The sequence below is a fragment of the Epinephelus lanceolatus genome, chromosome 6 (assembly GCF_041903045.1).
Source record: "Epinephelus lanceolatus isolate andai-2023 chromosome 6, ASM4190304v1, whole genome shotgun sequence".
Taxonomy (NCBI): domain Eukaryota; kingdom Metazoa; phylum Chordata; class Actinopteri; order Perciformes; family Serranidae; genus Epinephelus; species Epinephelus lanceolatus.
The window spans coordinates 28,056,451-28,077,853 of record NC_135739.1 but is presented as its reverse complement, the minus strand read 5'-3'; the positions used below and the strand labels follow the sequence as shown (position 1 = coordinate 28,077,853).

At 40.8% G+C, this 21,403-nt stretch overlaps 1 protein-coding gene across 5 annotated transcripts; it reads right to left on the bottom strand.

Moving 5' to 3' along the window:
* Window positions 1-2,866: 2,866 nt before the first annotated feature.
* lhx9 (LIM homeobox 9) lies at window positions 2,867-17,264 on the bottom strand. 5 transcript variants are annotated; one of them, XM_033622066.2, is made up of 6 exons: window positions 17,126-17,264; window positions 13,354-13,592; window positions 12,217-12,419; window positions 10,846-11,204; window positions 7,113-7,315; window positions 6,105-6,475 (listed from the first exon to the last, which is right to left on the bottom strand). In XM_033622066.2, exons 2-6 carry the CDS (start codon window positions 13,531-13,533, stop codon window positions 6,221-6,223), a joined length of 1,200 nt encoding a protein of 399 aa, XP_033477957.1. In that variant the 5' UTR covers window positions 13,534-13,592; window positions 17,126-17,264; the 3' UTR covers window positions 6,105-6,220. The 5 variants fall into 5 exon arrangements, with proteins under 5 accessions (XP_033477960.1, XP_078025027.1, XP_033477957.1 ...); XM_033622069.2 differs by lacking the exons at window positions 6,105-6,475; window positions 17,126-17,264 and adding an exon at window positions 2,867-3,839 and having other exon boundaries at window positions 13,354-13,980; XM_078168901.1 differs by lacking the exons at window positions 6,105-6,475; window positions 17,126-17,264 and adding an exon at window positions 2,867-3,839 and having other exon boundaries at window positions 10,846-11,201; window positions 13,354-13,825.
* Between the last annotated feature and the right edge of the window lie 4,139 nt (window positions 17,265-21,403).

Below are 21,403 nucleotides of genomic sequence, written 5' to 3'. Positions count from 1 at the left end.
GCAGGGTGGTTGGTGTGTGAGGTGAGGTTAAATAGGCGCCTAGCAATGAGAGGAGGGAACTGAGGCGGAACTGGCAGAATATCACACACACATTCACACACACATATACGTGCACTCACACAAGCAGTGACAATAGAAACAACACCATCAGAGCAGCATGTAAACTGCAGGTGTGGCCTATGCCTCAGTGATCATCCCATACTTTGTTTCGACGCTGTCGCCTGTCACTGTGTGTGTGTATAATGTGTGGTAATGTCTGTGTGACCGTGTGTTTGTGTGTGTGCCTGCTGAGACACACTTTCCTGGAGTACACCGACCACAGCGGGGAATTCATTCTCCATAAAAAAGGTAGTGTGAATTACAGGTGTTGCTAACCGCAGTGAGTATTACTGTGCTGAAAATATCACCCAGATTCAGTTCATCAGCTGCAACCTCGTGCATACTGAGAAGAGCTTTGATACCTACAACATGTTGGACACCAGACGATGTGATTGTGTTATTAGTTTGTTTTATATGGCTGTCACACGGTGATGTGATCTGATGTCAACATGATTAATGGACACTGGAGATTTCCCCTAATATTTGTTTGTGATGACAGGCAGAGTAAAGTGTTTGTCCTTGTAGTTTGACCTTTATATGTAACACTCTTTTTCAGGCAGAGCTGACCAAACAGACAGGCCTCAGTGGCAAATGTCACAGGTTTGAGCAGGTTTTAAAACCCTGATGAACTGGCATGAACCCATTGTAAGTGTAATTTACTTGGTCCTTGCTGGTACATATAAAATACTGATGTGTGTGTGTGTGTGTGTGTGTGTGTGTGTGTGTGTGTTTACCTTTTCCACACCAGCTGTCAGTGAGTTGAATTAAACAAAAAACCTGCTGTCCATGAATGCAGTAGTGTATATTTTTAGTTATACAGGCAGCTTTAAACTAGTATGTTTGAGCATTTTGATCTTTCTCTTTATTTTTTAAGTGTCACATACATCAGAGTCACCCGAGCTTCATGAACAAGCTGCTTGTTTGACAGAGAACATAGATCCCTGTCAGCATTGTTTTTGTAGAGTCATAGTACACAGAGGCTGTCATTTAACAAGGGGAGGAGATAAGAGAGGTGGAGGAGGATGTCAGCTGGCAGAAGCCCTCCTTTCTTACCTGTTGAGGTCTCTGCGCAGACAGACAACGCCGTATTTATCCTCTGACACTGAGATTAATGCAACAGTAAGGGTCACGGGTTGAAATTAGATGTATTTCATTATTCGTTGTGGTTTTTACAGTAAATTAAAGTGGAAAGAGACCACGTTTGACCAGATTGCTGTCTGTTTCCCTCAGAACCTAACAACTAAAACAGTTCATTTTCACCATTGCAATTGCAGGTAACTTACATTCACACACGTTGACAACTTGCAAGGGTGTAGGATTGTTTTAACACTGAAATAGATGGTTTGGGAATCCATTGCCAGGAAATTTTGAGCATCATGCATTCAATTTTCTTCATGTTGGTGAATTCTTAAGCACCAATTTGTGCATTTTCTGATTTAATTTATGATATAATGTCTTTAATTTTCTCAAAATAAAAGTATTCTGCTACCTTTATGTTTTTATTACAGGCAACAAATGCACGTTATAACTATTAAACAACCCGAAATCTACACTTATGAAGACTTGGGCTAGCTACCGATAGCTACCAGGGAAAACAACAGTGCTAAACTCTTCTAGTTATGGCTACACAATGGCTGACACACTTCCTTTGTGTCATAATCACATCGTCATTTTCCCAGGAGATCGTACCTGCTTGCAGACAGAATTGCATGGCAAAAGAAAGGCTCATAGAGAACCGATCTATACGCTGATGATGTCATTATTCTATTGCCATACTATTGTGCAATCAGCATTTACTTCATCATGATAAGTTAAAGCAAAAAAACATGTCTATTTCCACTTTAAAGGACCAAAGAGACATGTGGTGCGCAAATGCTTAAATGTAATATAGTCACAAGGGGATGTATTTTTTTTTTAATCTTTCTGTTCTTCCGTATATTTTTGGAAATAAAGAAACATACCTGGAATCAGTTGAAGCAGTCCTATTGGCAAGAAGGTGGCTGATCAGGCATTGCATACACACACACACACACACACACACACAAATGTTACCGATAAGATGCATTCCAGTCACCAGCAGCCCCGCAGCAAACCCCTGAAATTCTTGTCAACACAGGGCCATGACGTTGTCCAGAATTTTCATCTCGCAGCTCCAAAAACTGAGCGGGGCTGGCTGTGTTTGTTTGTGTTTTCTGCTCCAGCCCCTGCTTCCTGTAGCTCTGTGGTGTCAACCCGCCCACCGTCCTCCCATCAGACCTGGGGAACACAGGGCCCTGCTGCCACAGCGCACAGGCACCCCAGCGACTGAGGTTTCCTCTTGGACTGACTGAAGTGTTTGCTATTTCCCACATTGTTGGAATTCAACACCAGCCTGTTTACTGGTCCCCATGTGGCTTCAGTCTCTTTCTTTCTTTTGCTTTTTTCTCTTTCCACAGCACACCTTCTTTACATTACATACCCAGCACTCATACTAAGTAATGAGACTGCCAAACTAAGTCAAGCAATCATGTTTTTGTCTATGGCACAGTTTATTACGTCGTCCATCTTTTGCAGCGTTAATCAAACTGGCCAATAGAACGTTGCTTGACTGTTTTTAGCCTTTATTACAAACACATGTTTGTGTGCAAATGTGACTGTACTTTAAATTTGAGTGAAATAGAACTGAAAAGCATTGTTTTATACCATAAATAGTAAAAAAAATGGCAGCTGTAGTATAATCTATAGGAGTGTTTTTCCACCGTGAGGTACTATATGGGCATCAGGGACATCATTTTCATACGCTTTATTTTGCAGCTGACAATGAATCATACAATGAATCAAAGGAAATAATATACATCTCAAGGAAAATGTTAACAAGATGATGAGGCGCATGCAAAATGAGAATCTCTTCTTTATCTGCTTTGTTTTTTTCACTTCCTTCCCTCGGTACAGCCAGATGGCAAAGCTCCAGCTCTGCAGTCCTCTTCATACACTCATCATATTTGATGGGCATCCTGCTGCCGAGTTTCAAGGAGGCCATGTGTTTACGAAATGACACTTGTGACAAAAGAAAACTTCTATTTAGCAAGCTGATTCTTGGGTGGGGTGCATGGGGGCAGCAGCGTGTGTGCATTCGTGTGTCTGTGTGTGTGTAACAGTGTGTGTGTGTGTGTGTGTGTGTGTGTGTGTGTGTGTGTGTTGGAGAACAAAGATTGTGGGAATGTGTATATTGTGCTTACATAGGAGCAAGGCAGTGGGAGAAAGGTTGTGTCTAGTGTGTGTGTGCGTGTGTGTGTGTTCGTACCAATAACATCCATACCGTCTGTGTTTCACACTGTTGTCATGTTGGATGCCTGCTGTCTTTTAATCACATCCTGTGCCTTTCTGTGAGTTTTTTGTTTTTTTTGTTTTACTATGTTACAATACATTTTATCATCAGTTTTGTGCATTTACCATTCCAATACAGATTTTTTTTTCACATTGATATCATAAATATCATACATTGTGGGGTCTCCTCCGTTGATGGATTCAAACATTCAGGACAAACTTTTGATTTAAAAAATCGTCTGTTGTACATTTGCAACTAAAACAGGTTTTATGTTGGTTGTTTATTTGTTCTCAATATGCTATCATCTTATCCTAATATTGTCTTTGTCTTCAATGGTGAGGAATTCCCATCAAAGTTTTCCCCTTCTGTTAATACTTTAGGGAATTTTCAAACGTCGGGATGTATGGCTGTAATGCCCCAAGATTTGTTCTCCCTGAAAGAAATGATAGAGTAAGAATATATTAACTACAGAGCAACCTGGCTTTACGAGGTCTGCATTTACTCTTACTTCATTTTAGGTTTACCAATATGTTATGCATAAATATATACTATATATGTATAGAGATAGATATCAATATATGCTTTGCAGCATTCCTCTGATTTAAATTTTAAAGCCATGTTCATGCATTAAAAAGCAACTTCATATTTTTGACTGCAGGGTTTAGATGCAAATCCATGGGGCATTACGTTAAAAACCATAAACATCATAAAATAGGAAATAGAAATTAAAAATGGAGGCAAAAATGAGGACGTTTAAACTGGTCATTAGGAACTGAATGCTTTCTCGTTTGTTGATGTGATAAAAAACGAAAACTGTATTCAAGATAGAACACAAAAAAATGGCAAGTGTAATGAAAAATAAAACCCATTTAAAGCAAAGTATTTTTTTATTCACACAAATTTAATAAGATATATAACAACCGTTTGGTCCATAAATATTTAAGGGGAAATAGTTTCTATACACCATCTTTATCAAGAAACAGGGAAACATGGACAATCTTGATAGAACACTTACTGTACTCAACTATTAACACGAAGATCAATATATAAGGTTTCTTGGATTACCCAACTATATCTGAAAGAGTGCACAAATGCTTTCTATGACATCGCTGCCCCCTTTTTAACAGGATACACCATAAAAAGATCTTCGGAAATAAGATGCAAAACAGTACAAAACTAGTGAGGCGTCAAAAGGATGTGAATCAGTTAACAAAGAACACATATATCCTGAATTTCACAAACTTTCTCCCAAGTTATAGCATAAGGCACATAGTAGAACTGAGTTAGGCATCTACTTCATTAAGTAGATCTAGAGTACCACTTTGTTCTACAATAGAACAAATTGTGACGCTCACAATGAAATGTATCAACTCCATTGAAGATTTTGCTCTGTCTTTCTTTTCTCTCTATCTTTCAGCCAGAAGAAACATGTTTTTGGTCTGTTCAGTGGCAAGTGTCATTAAAGAAAGTATAAATATGGCCAAAAAGGAGAACACATGGACAATGATTTCCCACTGGCTGCCTCTTACGACTCCACCTATCTGAGGTCATTTGAATGTTCATGTCAGCTCTACAAATCTAGTCTGCAACGTTGCAACCACTGAATTTCTCACCCCCCTTACTCCTTTTCCCTTTTTAAAATCACATTGTTACCCTGAGCAACATGATAAAAACAATAATGCACTTTTCACTGGGCAGTATATTGTCACTGTGCAATTGGGTTTAGCTGTGGGTCTATGGATATGTTTCCTAGGATTCATCCACTTGACTATGGTTAATCTATGAGGCCAACAAATCTGAAAAAGTGCTCTGTCAAGAAAACAATCGATTGCAACAGCGTGCATAAACTGTTCTCCAATCCAAATTTCTCCTGCTGATTTCTAATTACCCAACCATTTCTATCAATGTGACTGCATTACATGTTGAACAGTTACCACTGTACAGATTGTGGAATTAGCTTCTTTCTCTTTATCACAGTAGGTCTGCGAATCAAGACAAAAATGTGTGTGGTTTCAGCATCTACCTGCCGTATAAGCAGCGATGGTTAGGTGCTTATTATGCAATTTAGACATGTAGCTCTGTGAGATATCTCAATGTCTGATTCCATCCAACTCAGTCTCAAAGACTGAAACATTCGGAAATAATTAAAGCCTGTTTTCTGGAGTTACCCATATACAGAACATTCTACAAGTTTATTTCCCAAATGATTCCAAAACAGAAAGAAAAAAATCTTTAAATTGGATAGTGCGAACACAGTGCATACATATACAGGTTTCTGAGGGCAAAATATTCATATTATTTTAAAATTTACCAATTAAGCATAAATTAGGAAGGGCTCATTTGATCATAATTCAATACAAATGTACAAATAAAGTCAAATCAAGTCAAAATCTAGGTTTCCAGACAAGCTTCAAGTTAAGTTGTTGGGTTTTTTCCGATGAATTGTGGGATCCATGACAATTTTCTAATGCCGTCAGCTTCAAAAATATCCTGTCCAAAATCAATCTCAGCATACTGTAAGTCGATTACAGACACGGCTGCCATGCGGTTTCAAATGCTACACATTAAAATGATTTCCTTGTGTTTTAATGTGGTCGCTGCTGTTCTTGCTCTTGTTGTTCTTGTTTGTGTACACAGTACAGCACTTTCTGTTCCAGGGAGCTGTCTCTGGTAGATTTAAAGGTGTCACTTAAAAAAATAAAATGCAAATTGAAGAAATAAAATAAAAATAAAAATTAAAAAAAAAAAAAAAAAAAAAAAAAAAAACATAATAAAATCAGATAAAAAAAAAATCAGTCTGCTAGGGATAGCTTGTTAGAAAAGGTTTGTCAAGGTAGTTTGCGAAGGGCTCCCCGAATCATGGCTGTCCAAACTAGAGGTGACGGAGGTCACTACAGTGATAGAGGGGTTTGTCAGGTCTGTTAGTGTGGCCGCGCTGGAGGGGGGGGTCAGGGCCCCACTGTCAGATGAGGGTGGAGGGAGTGAGGTGCCATCAGCCTTATCAACACCTCCATTCTCCTGTCGCAAAACGTTCCTTCTGAATTTGGCTCTTGCGTTTTGGAACCAAACCTGCAAACCAATCCCAGTGTGGCTTTTACTTTTTGTGTTTAAGATTAATTTTTAAAAAAGAAAGTATCAAATCATTTGTACAGTCGTTTACATATCAAGTTACCACAGCTATTACTGTATCCACTTGCCCTTGCCTTGTGAATATAAATCTTGATATGGCAATTGTCACATTATTTTGATCTTAAGGGGCAGATAACAATGAACCAGTTAGCTCCTGAACACTGAATGCAAGAATGTGGATTTTAATAGCAAAATCAAAACAATAATCCTATCCTTTTAATTTTTTATCTGTGAGAGCTGAATTACACCCTTGTCTGTTTCACAGATAAAAAAGAACATGTGCACTCCCATTATTAATAATATCAGCTGCAGTTTTACACTTAAGCTTCTACGCTTATGAACGACTTTTCTCCTCTCTTTCCCAAAACAAACAAAACATTTAGGAATCTGCAAGATTTCTAATAAAAACCCCTGGATATACATCTAATGACTAAATGGACCAAACAAACAAACAAATCAAAAAGATGACTTCAATGATAATATTGGTGTGAAATGAGAGGGACATGGAGGAGGAGTGGGGGTGCAGACACAGATGTGGGGGTAATCAGATCAGTAAGAAGAATGACTTTCTGCTTACCTGTAGAACTCTCTTAGTGAGGCCTGTTTTCTGGGCCAGCTGCTTTAAGTCCTTGGCATCTGGGTTGTGGTTGATGGCAAAGTAGGATTTCATTGTCCGCAGCTGATGGTGCTTGAAGGAGGTCCGCATGCGTTTGGTCTTCTGTGTTGGAGCGTAGGCCTGCTGGTCCCGGTCCAAGTGATCGGTGTCGTTCTCATTACAGCCTGGGAGCACAGAGGGTACATTACAGTCCAAAGGAAACAACTGCAAAACATTTTCATTTGGGTTTCTAAAACCTTTAAATTCATTGTGTCTGAATTAATTTTCACTGTGCTCATCAATTGACAAAGAAGTGACAAGTCAGTGGTAATAAAGAAAATCACTCCTCTAGTATTAAGATGATATTCAAATCAGAAAACTGCTTGAATATGATTTTTTGCAATGGTCACTAATTGTGTTACTAAAGTGTTACACAGGTTTTAAGGCTCATTATTAAACTGAATATTTTGTGACATGGTCCAGATTTGCAGGGAAAGAAAATACACAATTAAGCAGATTTACACTATCACATGTGGATTTGATTGTAGAAAGTTCTTGTATTCCCACTGACTTGCTATTTAACAGATCTATCATTTGGCATTATGTTAAATAATAAAGGTTTGGCATATTTATAACAGTAAATTAGAATATGCAGACAACTGACAGTCAAGAAACTCATTACACTTACTGAACTAAAATTACTGTAACGCATTAGACATTGGGACTATTGTGGTTTTTACACAGTCTGCTTTTAGATATATTTTTTATAAAGCAAAATGATGTATTTTAAGCATGCGCTGGGACCAGGCTAAATGATTTCTGCTTGTGTTTGCAGAGACTAATAGTCCTAATGAGCCCCATTTGTCAGTTGCTTTGTACTGTATGTGTAAAATACTTAAAGACGATGAAATATTAAAACGTATCCACTAAATTAAATTACAGTGCTGCTGAAACATTCATCAGTGCATTAAGAAAAAAAAATCTAAACACTTTCTTTCAGTATCATATTGCATTGTAAATAACATGTTTGTATACTTTTATAGTGTGAGGACAGAGAAAATTCCAATGCCAAATAAATACTTGCAGGTTAAATTAGCTTGTGACTGATGGTTGAGCATTTACATGACTGCAATCAAAATGATGATCAATTGTTTATTTATATTTTTTATAGAGTCTAGTATTTATTAAGATCTCATCTCTTGCTTTGGTGCAAAAGGAGAGGAAGTCTGGGCACCAAAGAAGGAGCATAGGATTTCTAAATTATATAGTAGCTTATATTGATTTCTTGTCTCCTTGTAACCGAAATGCTGACCCGTTGTTTTGCTCAGTGGATGATAAAATATCAAATAGCTTACACCATCATTTCATCATAAGGATGCAGTGCAAACACTTTCTCTGAAATTAATTATTGAGTTAAATTACAAATCAGTTTAAATAAGGCAGAAACAGCTTCATCACACTATAGGATTTTATATGTGTGGCATAATGTGTTATGTCGTGAATTATGTTTTTTATTTCAATATCAGATTTTTTCTTGTGACACTTATTTGAACCTTTAACATGACAATCACTGACATCTATGTTCTTCTGTTCAAGCCTTCATTGGGTTGTGTTTCACTAGATATTACCCACTAGGGGTCTCTATATCCAAACAAAACCAAACTTTACAGAGTGGTGTGGAATACTCAGTAGACCCACACCTTTCCCTGGTGAAAACAAACATGAATGTGCTCGCTAAAGCAGAAACAAAACCTCAAACAAAACCTCATCCTATTTGTCATGAATATTGAGGCTCCTGATGTGCAGAGTGATGCATTAACCCTGAGCAAGGCAGCAAATAGAGCACTTTGGGAAAAATGAAAATATGAAAATCTTTAGGTTGTTCCCTAATTTAATTAAATTTTTTTGTTAAATTATTTTAGTTTAAATTTGAATGTTATAAGGTCTTAAATTTGTAATATAATATTAGCACGTTTACATTTCCAAAACGGCCAAAAGAGGTGTGTCACTTAAGCCTAAAGAAGCCAGTAAGCCTCTTTTTAAATCAGAGCATTATTCTATTCTACTTCGTTCTTTTCTATTCTATTTAAATATCCCAAATGAAAAATATAATATTCCCACTGGGACCTTTACTGTGTCTGTGCTGCTTAATAATGAGCTCACAGGGACATCTTACAATATTTTATGTCTTTCTCTGTGGGATTTTCTTTTGTGTGATTTTTTTTTATCTGTTGTGGCTGCATTATATTTTATATTTCATATTTTTATTTTAACACTTTGTTGCAGTATCCTGCTATTAAAGAAAAAAAATCACAGTGCTACTACAGTTATTTTCCTATTAAGGCATCCATGAGAACTTTAGGATTTGCATAATCTCTTGGAATTATGTTTACGAATAACAAACCAAAGCCAATTCAGCCGCAGCGCTGACTGTACAGTGTTGTGTGTGTTTGGAGCCAGGGGCCTCTCCCTGCAGCAGGCCCCTCTGCACGGCGCTGCTGTGTCCCTGAGAACTGTGCTGACCGCCGCGCAGGAGGCCATGGATTCCAACGTCACCTTCAATTAACGGAGAACAATTAACGCGCAGATTACCCTTATTCCTCCCTATTCACCGGGAACAGAGGAAACTTGGCGCACAATGACAAACTTTCTCAAGCGCGCACTAATTCGCAGAAAGCGACAACAAAATGGGGACGCTGCAGGGGGGTGGTGGGGGTCGGGTTCCAACATTCAGCGAGTCAATGCAAGATTTTAGATGAAATCTACATTTAACAGTTGCTCAGTGTTGACTGTGATTACAGATTTGTTGTCTTCCAACAAAAGTCAAAGTCAAATCAGTGATTTTGGCCACGCTTTTTACGCAACACTCCCGAACTTCATGCCCCCCATTCACACCCATTCCACACATTTATTTTGACCTATACTAATCTAGTGTTAATTATAAAACTCGATGTGCACGTTAACGGCGAGGTCAAATTTCGATCACTCTCCGCGCAACACACGCCACAGTTTAAAGCGCAAACACGATGCGTTGGAGACGCGTGGACAGAAAGCTGCGGATCAATTAGCCCAGGGCTGCGTGCGCCGTTACGCGCAGGCAATGCTCACCTATATTAGCATAGCCTGCAGGAGGGATGTATTCCTGTCAGAAATGTGAGGTGAAAGATGGGGCGTTAAGGAACCGTCTGGACTGAGAACCCTGCGTCTTCTGCGTAAAATGAAAATCTACCCAAATATTCATTTTGTTTCATTCATTATATATTATTTTATTTTCTTATTTATGTGTGAATGATTTTTACTTCATTTTAATAATCTGTAATGCCCTATTTTAAAACATTAAAATTAAATTAATACGACGACACTTTGGTCAGCTAAATTGGAGGAGCATGTAGATTTTCGTGGAGAATAAATCACAATGCAGTAAAATGTTCCCAAACTATGGTCCAGGGTGTTTCATTGAGCTCCACAAGGATTTAACATACATGAGGAATAGTTTAGTGTAGAATGCAGTTAATTAAAAAGCTCGGTGTGTTTTAGCTGTAGGTTTCACTGCCCCTTCAAGTGTATAAGGCAGACTATTAAAGGTTACGTTTTGCACCAAAACTAAAAACAAAAAACTCAAGCTGGCTATTTACAAATGGTTTTCTAATGTGTGTGTGGTTTGTGTGTCCTTGACTGGGTGTGAGGCCTCTCTGTAAGCAGCACGCTGTCTCACCTGTGTTGTAGCTGGGTATATCTATCCCCATCGCCGGGCTCTTCCTCTTGCGCGGCCTTCCCTTCTGCGCCGTCCCGGTGCCGTTGAAGTAGGGTAGGGTGAGGCCGCCGCCCTTGGCCGCCAGCTCGGCGAAGTTGAGCTGCTGGTGGTAGTCCGGTCCCTGCACCAGCGTCTCGAAGTGGAGCCGGCAGTACACCAGGCTGTCCTTCATGCCGAAGTGGTCGCCAGTGGTCAGCGTCTTGTTGCAAGTGGTGCACGTGAAGCAGCTCAGGTGGTACACGGAGTCGCGCGCCCGCATCACCATCTCCGAGGCCGATATCCCGAGGTGGCAGCGCGCGCACCTCTGCACTGAGAACCTTCTGGAACAGACAAATCGTCAAGACTCCTCATACATAGAGACCAAATGGGACAAACACAAAGACATGGGCTAAAATAAGATGACCAGGTGTGTGTCGTGCATCTCAGTGACAGAAGTGTGTGTGTGTGTATCTGACACAGCTTCAGTGTGTAACAGGCCCATACACTGGGTTTACATCCTGATTTAATATGGCCACATCTGGCCTACAACTGGGTGACGGCTGGTTAATAGGCCACATTTTGTTTGGTGTAAAAATATTTTTTATGTGGGAATATTTTCCCTATTAAATAAGCAAAAACTCAGTCGACAGTCTCAGTGATAAAACCTACTATTAATAACCTATTGGCAGTGTGGCTAACATTAAACAAAAAAGGCTACAGGTAATGTTGAGACAGCCTAATTGGTTATCTTCTTATTATCGTGCATTATAAATATCACCATGGCCTGTGCATGCATGTTAAATATTATTAACATACCTTACCTATAACATCATTTTAATGTGTTATTTCCATACTCAGGCATGTTAGGCCACTATACAACCCACTAATATAGGTTACTTTTTAACAAACATGTTCCAAATGTAGGCTACACCGATGCTCTCCTTTGTTCTGGGGCTGACTAATACAAGCTCATGCACTTTATATTACACCCAGAGTCATGGAAACTATTACATCTCAACCACAGGCGAATAAAAGTCAAAATTTCATATCATAACTTATTCCCTATTAACAGCATGCAGGGCCCCTGGGAGACTGCTATGATTCTATTCAGACAAGAATGAGGCCTAATTGGAGCAAAAAGCTTCAACATTATTCCAGATGAGCAACCGGAGCCTGTTGAATTAAGGTTCATGATAATGCCTGTGTTTTGTTTTCCCCAAAAAGAGTTTAAAATTAATTTTCCTACAAAGCCAGCAGCTTTGCGTGGGTGTACGCGCGTGCGTGTGTGCGTGACACGGAGACAAATATTTTCCTTTTGTAAGGCTATAAATGTGTAACCTTAATTTTTCTTACCTGTAGTAATCCTCTTTGCAATAGATACTCCCATCCTTGGCAAAACACGTTAGCTCCGACTCCAGCGCTAGTTTACATTCACAGCATTTGAGACACCGCAGGTGCCACTGTTTGTCCACGGCCAGGAGGTAGTATCTATCCGAAATCTTGCCGCCACAGCCGGCACACAGAGCAGGCTTCTCCGGGCTCATGGAAGGCATGGTCTGCGTCAGAGACAGGAGAGGAAAGCTCAAGGCGACTATCCTTCTAGAGACTGGATGGGAAATCTCATGCAATATATATATATATACATTATACAAAAACAGGAACAGGCCTTTTGTAGCTTTCTAGACACTAAATCAAACTTTTTAAATCTATAAAGTAAAGGCCTTTTGAGGAGCTCTTTAAACACGCTGTTAAACAAATGCTCGGTGTTTGTTGGCCCCCATGAGGAAATAAACACCATCTATCAAACAACTGTGTTAACATCTGAAATTAACTAAATATAGAAACGACAGAAATACATTCGTATTGCTAACCTAATATTTTATTACTTTAAAATACCCTTCATTCGTAGACATTAAATTCAAAAATTATCTGTAACAGTTCTGGTGAGAAACACACAGTTAAAATACTGAATATAGGCCTGTTTAAAAATATATAGTAAATGTAGTATTATTTCCAGTTAAAAGAATAAAACTCAACTGTTAAATAATATTAATAAGTCCCCATGTTTTGGCATCAGTTATTTATAAATATATAATTGCCAGAATTAAAATTGCTAAATCTATTTCTGCTCTAATGTACAATATTTTATTTGACGTCAACAGGAGTGTGTTTCAAATATATTTAACAAGTTGCAGCCAGTTTTTGCTTTTAGTTTTTTTTTTTTTTTTGTAGCAGCTATTAATATAATAGGACATTTTAACCATTATTATGGAATTAACTATGCAAAAGAAAGGAGATTTTGGTTTTTAAAATTTAACTTATAATATGTAATTATAATTAAACACATAATTCCTGCTCACTGGTGTCCTACTTACCCCGAGAACAACTGCACATTTCCTGCAGGTTAACGGCGCCACACTTTTACGCACTAACGCCGGTTAAAAACGAGTTTTAACATGAATTCAAACACGGCTCAACCGGGGCTCTTACCGACTCTCTCCCGTTCAGCTGCATGCCCTTCGCCAGGCGCGACTCCGTTTTCGACCTTCTCTCCATCTCCTCCATGATCCCTTGGATGTGATCCCCGGAGATCCCGTGGAAAAGCATGGCTCCCGGTCCTGGACGCAACGTGCAACTGCCTGCCTCTGTCTTGCAGCCCACAACTTCCATATACTGTACTGCAGCGCTGCGCCCCGCTCTCTCAGCGCATCCAAATGGGCTCTGAGGCTCTGAGAGAGGCACGCACACAAAAAAAACAACAACAACACAACCCCAGAGATTCAGATCACCTCCTCGCCAGAGTGCAAAGGCAACTCGAAGAAAAAAAGAAGAACGAAGAAACTACAACATGGGTGGGACTGAAGGAGGTGGTGGTGGTGGTGCACCAGCTTTTTCCTTCTTCCCGTGAATGTCTCTCCTCCAGAAAAAATATATAGTCCAAATGACGCGACAAACCGGTGTGGAAGTGGTGGTGGTGGTGTTGGGGAGGGAGGAGGGGAGGGGGCTACAGTGTGAACACTCGCCAAAAATAATGACACAAAGTTTTTTTTTTCTGTTGTTGTTTCTTTTTGGTGATTTCTCTCTCTCTCTCTCTCTCTCTCTCTCTCTCTCTCTCCCGATATCCCAGTCAGGGGTTCCTTGGTGCTTGGAGGTCAGGTTGGGACTGCCTGGATTTGAGCACCGTGTCCTATTTGTGAAGAGAGCAAAGCCTGCCCAGTCTGAATAATTTGGTAGGAGGAGTTCCCCTCTCTCTCTCTGCCTCTCTCTCTCTCTCGCTCGGTGTCTCTCCCTCAATCCCTCTCTCTCTCTCCATCGCCGCTGATTTCTATTCAGCAACAAAGAGCTGTCACTCTTCCCTCAAAAACTCCCGGTTCTGGCTGCGCGAAGGACCACTACTTTATGGTACTGACATTTTCATTACTTTTATACCCCCATTTGCAGGAGAGGATGCTGGAGTGTAGTCAGAAGTTGCATAAAGCTGAAATGGGCTTATGGGGTAAATTGAGTGCAAATATTTTATTTATTTAGCACGTCTTAAAGAAGTAATAACCACCTAAAGTATAATAAACTCCTCTGGGGTTTTATTATAAGGGTCAGAAATAAGGATGACTGATTTTCTTACATGAAGACATTTTAATTTGTTTAATTTTGAGCTTCTGCATTTTCAAAACTTCAGATTTGGAGGTTTAATTCACTGTTTATCAAGTGTTTGGTTGTTTAAAAATAACATAATAGGCTCAGAGCGTGCGTGTGTGTGCGCGTGTGTGTGTCATAAATGTATTGTTTGGGGCGGGGCAGTGATCAGTGATAGGCTAGAGGGCGGGGACAGATTGTATTAAACAATTTGGAAGACAAGGATTTTTTTTAACACAACTGAATGAGATTTGGTTTAAAAATAAAAGCATCCTACGCCGTTACATCCTATTTACTCACATCACACCATCACACACCAGCTTGTTTATCTATTTTTCTTCATCTCTATAGATAATATGATGAGGCCATGAGGCAGCTTTTTAAAACATATATACAATCTTTTCAGTGCAAGATCTTTTTTTTCCTCCATTAAATGCTCATCTGAAGCAGGATTTATTCCCTGCCGAGCATCTATTAACACGCCCCTTGTCTTTTCTCCGTCTCTTGAATTAGGCCAAAATTCTTGTAAAGCTGCAGGAGAGTTGACTCGATCGCAGCTAGAAACATATTTTATTTATCTTATATGCAACAAGCAGATACATAAGGAGGGAAATCACCAGCAGTTGTTGGATTATTTTCAGAAATCCACGTTCCCTGTATGTTAATATAATCCATGGAAGCTACAATAAAGATGTGCGTGTCAGTTTTAAAGGGTGTGAAAACTCTGTTACGCAAATAAGCCTGAATGGTTTAACTGTCCAACGCACGGGCCAAATATGGTGACAACAAACCAAAACGAGGCAGCTCAAGGTCTGTATTTTGACTAACACAACACGAGCCTTTACAGCTGAAAGCCGGATAACGAGCTCTGGTCTGTGCAAGGTCGATGGCTGGAGATTTTTTTTTTTTTTGTGCCATATAGACACACTGGCTCGGCTGGAGTCTTGTGGCTCGGCTCTGGTCCCATTAATAGATTTACCGAGGCTCTGGGGGGTTTGCAGGTGTGGATGCTTCATCTCAAGACGTGTTACATTATCATGTGCAGTACACCCCCCTCAGCCTCCTCCTCCTCCTCCTCCTCCTCTCCATCCTCCCTCCCTTCTCCCTACCACCCCCCCACCATGAAGTTGTGTTGGCTTTAATTGGAGGCCCCTTGATAACAGCGCTATAAGACAAGGCTTGGACCCTCATGGACGGGCTGGACCTGCAGCTGTTCTGCAAAGCGTCACGTTAATTTGCGCACTGTCAGAGTCTCAGCACCGAGCCACCGAGCGGTGAAAAGAGACCCAAAAAGGACACACGGATTTCATTTCACCTGGACAAAGACACCCTGAGAGGACCGATCAACTCAGCTCTGTGTGATATTTAATCTGTCTGCTGATTTTTTTTCCTTCCCTCTTCCCGGAAATTCAAAAAAGGCGACTTGTGATTTAAAAACTGGACTTAACCACACAGTAAAACACAAATACAGTATGTGCATGGTGTTATTTTTTTTTTAAAAAAAATAAGACATCGATGATATCGTTAATGTGGACAAAGAGCGGTGTTTTGACCCGTTGCCTCCAGCAGTGACATTTCATTTGACTGAAGAGGGTTTAACAATGTGTCAGTAAACACCAAGAGGCATGAGGGAATCATGTCTTTTGTGTTTTTCGTTTTGTTTTGTTCCCTTTTCATTGCATCTAATTAAGGATATTACCTGCGACTAAATACACACTAATGACCCTTTTTTTTTTGTTTGGTGTTGTTTTATGATTTTGGTTCATATTTGGAGAAAGTCTACAGAGATGATTCACAAAATAACGCCTTTTAAAAAAACAAAAAGTGACATTTACTGTATTTATACATCACAATTTCCATTTCGAAACGTTTTCTTAATACACCCTATTAATTAACCAACCTAATTATGTATGTTACCCATCATATTTCATTACTGGTGTTAAATAAATTGAAGCAAATTAATGTGGGCGGTTCTGTGTCATTTTTTCGTTTGCTTACTGAGAATGATGTGCCCTAATTTAATATTTCTGATCCTGCTCGGCTAAATTAAGTCTTTTAAAAACACATCATAATGGCTGCTCGGTCCTGCTCTGCATTGAGCTCCATCTCAAAGCTTTGACGCGTTTTGAAAGTTAAATACTAAACAGTGTTAACAAACATGTTTAAAATGGCGTGTAAGCCCAGGGTGGCTCAGTGGGTCACTGACTTTTCTCATATAAATAAGCAAAATATAATTTCATATCTCAGCGAATAATGCAAACAAAAGTACTTGTTTTAAGTATGTTTTAAGAAAAGCGTCATTTTATATTCCCCTGGTGCTCATCTTGCATGGTTTTGATTGCACTCACAAACGCCTGTGTTAGGCTGTGTATTCGCATAATTAAGATTATTGTGAAGGTAAAAAAAAAAAAATATTACAACACTACGTAAATAAAAATATAAGCAGAGAGAGTTTTGATGTGTTTACGCGCCACCACATCCCTGTTTATCCCGAATATTCCCCAACCATGCCACTGTATTTATCATGCATCAGATCTGTCGCGCATTGCTTCACACGCTTGCATAAAAAATCCAACCTTATATTATTTTTTTCCCCAAGCATACATATAGAAAAATAAAATAGCCTTACCTGCGGCTGTGCTGTGTGTGAGATCCCTGTGCAGCGTGCAAGCTGAGGAGCTCCGGACTGTGCGCACTGTGCAGAGGAGACAGAGGAGACGCTGCCGGTAGATGGGGGCTGTTCCTCGTTTCTGAGCTTACAGTTCGAGTTCGAGCGTCAATTAAAACACAAGACATTTAAATATTCCTCTCCCGTATGCAGGCAGCCCTCAACACTGCACAGCACTGCACAGCACACTCACAGTGAACGCACAGAAAATAGGCAGCCATGAGCCAATGGCCTACTCAGCATGTAGGTTAGAATGTGTGATGGATAAATTACAGAATAAACTACATAATCTGGAGTCGGTGATCGCCAAATAAATAACTACCATTACACACAGCAACATTTAGGAATATTCCAATTAAATCAGATGCTTTTACCCCTATAAACGCCGTTCATTTTCCAACTATCATTTAATAACTCACATCCTAAAGTTTCATTTTAACCCCCAGCGACAGTTTTACGCATTAAGTTATTGGAGCGTTTAGGCACATATTGTTGCATCACTTCCGAGTTCATATTGTATGAGATTCAAGTGAGTGCGGTTACAGCTCTAATTTCACTGGTGTGAGAGCAGAGGTTTGTGTGAATAAATAATTAGATCTATAGTCAAACTAAATCAATCAGTGTGACAAAGATATGGAGTACAACAACACAAAGCCTGCTGGAAAAAAGGGTTTGGTGTGGATGCCAAATCGAAATTTATTTCGGGGTAAAAGTGTTAAATAATTTCTGTATTTTACGCATTTTCATATGTGACAATAATCTAACCCCAGCAGTGGTGTGCCAGTAAGATTTTTGTCTATTTCAACGTCATCAAAACAGCACAGACATTAAAAAAAGGCTATCCAAGAATAATTTAAACGCATATTTTACACACGTCTAATCTCTTGTCTATTTCTCCACTGTTACATTAAATAAATCCTGCAAAAAATGATTTAAAAAAAATAATTCTTGGGCTCATTATTTCGTTCCCCCTGAGCTGTGATGTGCGTGTCTCCATGTGTCTCACCTGGAGGATCCAGCTGATAAAGCTCATATAAATGCAGTGCAGTTTGGAGTGTATTTAGCCAGCAACCATTCTGCACACATTTGGCTTCATGTTGCAACATCTAATGAATAAAGAAATGTTGTTGATGAAAAATTCACCACTGTTTAATAATGTCAAGTTTGGAGTAAATATTAATATTGTTTATGCTTTGAAGATGGTTTGATTGTGCCTGACCAGTAATGAACTATATTTTTCTCAATTTCAATATTCAGTAGTCATTATCTTAATATTGTGTCCCTTTTGTCGTTATTTGGTGTAATTTTCTTGTACGTTATTGGATTATTATTCACCTGACAACAAGCTGTTAAATAATAATAACACTGATAACAGGATGCAAAATTGTTTAAAGTGCATGATGCCTCCAAATTAATTTCACATTTACTGTGAATGTGACAGAGATAGGTCATCCAGAAGACAGGATGTCCTAAACCTGCTCACAGTGGCCACTTGGAAAACACACTGAGGTGTAGATGGACTGATTTCAGCTGACAACAAGTGAACAGAGGGTTCGTATTTTGTGAATGCTCCAGAGCAAAGGGTGACAATTAATTACACCTCTGTGCTGCTTGCATAAATGACACCGTGCCATACTGCTAACAGTCATTTTGCTTTGCTCCTTCCGCCTGGGCTGACATCACAATGTATCTCATCAATAATGCAACGGCACTGAGATCCATTTCACTGTGTACCACAACACGTACCATGCACACAGCGTTCTCCGAGCATGATACCCAGACAGGCTCTGCAGCGTGCTTTGGTTCAACAGTGAGACCACAGACACAGCATCAACCCCGGGATGCCTGCCTGGCTGCCTGGCTCCTTGGGCATGGTGGTTAGATTACCACACATCCAGGGTTCATCTGGAGTCATCATTTCTGGGTCACCTCAAGTGACACTCAGTCTCACGGAGGGAGCTCTCAGTCACTCCCAAAGCAAGGAGCGGAGGAGGTGAGGAGAGGCAAAGGAGGAGGCGAGGAAGGAGGAGGAGGTGGGGAAGGCTCTCCCAGGATCCACTGTGGTGCAGGGAACCACAGGCTAAACACTGACAGAATGAAGGAGAGGAGTGGGAAGGGAAGGGAGAGGGGGGTTCTGAGGAGGAGGAACAGAGGGAGGAGTGAAGCACTGTAAAGCTGTATCCCAGTCACATGTATCCCAGTCACATGAGCCGGGGTGGGTGGGTGAGAGGAGGGTGTGAGACATCCTGGAAATATTTACAAACACACAGTGGACATGGCTTCATAATTATTGGAGGAGAGGAAATATCAAAATACACAAGCATGGCTGAAATATGACCAAAGCACTGTTCTTTATAGCCGATGCCTCAAATTAAAATGTCCAACAGTGATTTAGAATAATAATGATTGACAAGAATAAGCCTATAAATAGATTTTTTGAGGCGTCTCAATCCCCACGTATCCTGTTTTTCATTTCCATCCTTATTTTCTCTCTCCAGGTCTTCTCTCCCTCACTTTTTCCCCTCTCCTCCTCCAACTCCCCGCTTCTTCCACTTTCTCTTTTCTGTCTCTTCCAACCAACCAACCAACGCTCCCCCTCCCCTTCACCCCCTCACTACCTCTCACCACCACCACCACCACCACCACCCCCATCCCCTACCTCCCTCCACCCCTCCTTCGATCTCCTCCCTGCTCTGCTCTGCTGGAGCTCAAATCACAACCCCGGTCCCTGGCAGATGGAGGATAGGAGAGAGAAGCTCTTAACTAGCCAGCCTGAGCCTCTGCTCTCTGCACACCAACTGCTGCCTGCCTCCCCTCCCTGCCTCCAGAACAGCTCCAACAGCACACTGCCCCCCCCCCCCTCCATCTCCTCTGGGGACAGAGTATCCTCCTGGGGAATGGTGCGCGTATTAGTCCATATCTGGCCACACTAGAAAGGACATGGAAACATAATAGACGGATGTTCTTTATCGCTATATAACCTTATGGAGCAGAGCGTCTTTTTGGAGGAGACGCACTCGTTTAGATGATGCTTGTATATTTTGTTACATTGTCAGACGCTCCCTTTCTTCCTGCTTCAACCATTCATTGAAGACAGAGTCAAAGGGGAACTCAAGTTGGAGGTTAGATAGTGTAAAAGCCAAAAAAAACAGAGGCAGTTACATCAGTTGTCTTGTCAGCGTAGACAAGAAATCACAGGAAGAAGTGCATTGATGTAAAACAAGGAGGGGAATAAACAGGCCAAAGTGCTCCTTAGGCTCTTAGGTGCCTGCTACTGCCCCTGACTCTCCTTTTATCTGGGCTCATCTGGCGGCCACGACTTGGCCTGGCATGAGCCTGACCACCAGTTGCGGTCTGAGGGAGAAACTGCTCCTCTGTGCTATTTGCAGCCCTGTCTGTCCAAAGGAATCTGGTGCGCTGACTGTCACTCAGTGGCCATGTGTGTTTTTTATCACTAATTCTACCACAGGGATCTGGTTGTCCATATGACCACTGTGGAGGCTGCTGCCCCGAGGCGAGCTGACATTGTCTGTGTAGAACGACCAGACGTTGATGTAGGGGCTGCTCAAATGCTGCTTGAATATCAAGACTCACGTGCACGTGCGTTCACACACACACAAACGTCCAAAGCAGTGCCTGGCCAATTGCTGAGACTGATGTTCCTTTCAGCCATCATACGGCTGACACTCAAGTTTTTTTTTCCGCCGCCAACCCCATGTCAGTTCCTGGCCGGTCTGGCCAACAGTGATGGAGACACTGTAACTGACTGTGGTTGGGGCCATTGGCCGCAGGGCTGCTGTGCCTGTTTGAGATGGAGAGGGGGGGGAGGTGGAGGGAGGAGGAAGGGGAGAGGGGGGCTGCTTGGCCTGTCAACTGGTTGTGACTAGAGCCTGTCTGGTCACAGTTCCAAACTGGACAGCTCTCTTTTTCTCTGCGGCTAGTGTCATCGTCCTGTAGAAAGGCACACGGTATATAGCTGCCACTCTGCTCCAGCACAGCATATGCTCCGGCTGAAGGTCAGAGATGTTCAGTCCAAAATGCCTGAAATAAACACCTCACATGTCAGGTCGGCTGTTGTAACTTTGGAACACATCTGCACAGAGGGAATACCACTGCGTGTGTGTGTGTGTGTGTGTGTGTGTGTGTGTGTGTGAGTATATCAGCTCGTACTAAGAAATAAAACTTAATATATCTTCAGTTTTTATCATACTGGCCTTATTGATCAAAAATAAACAAAAT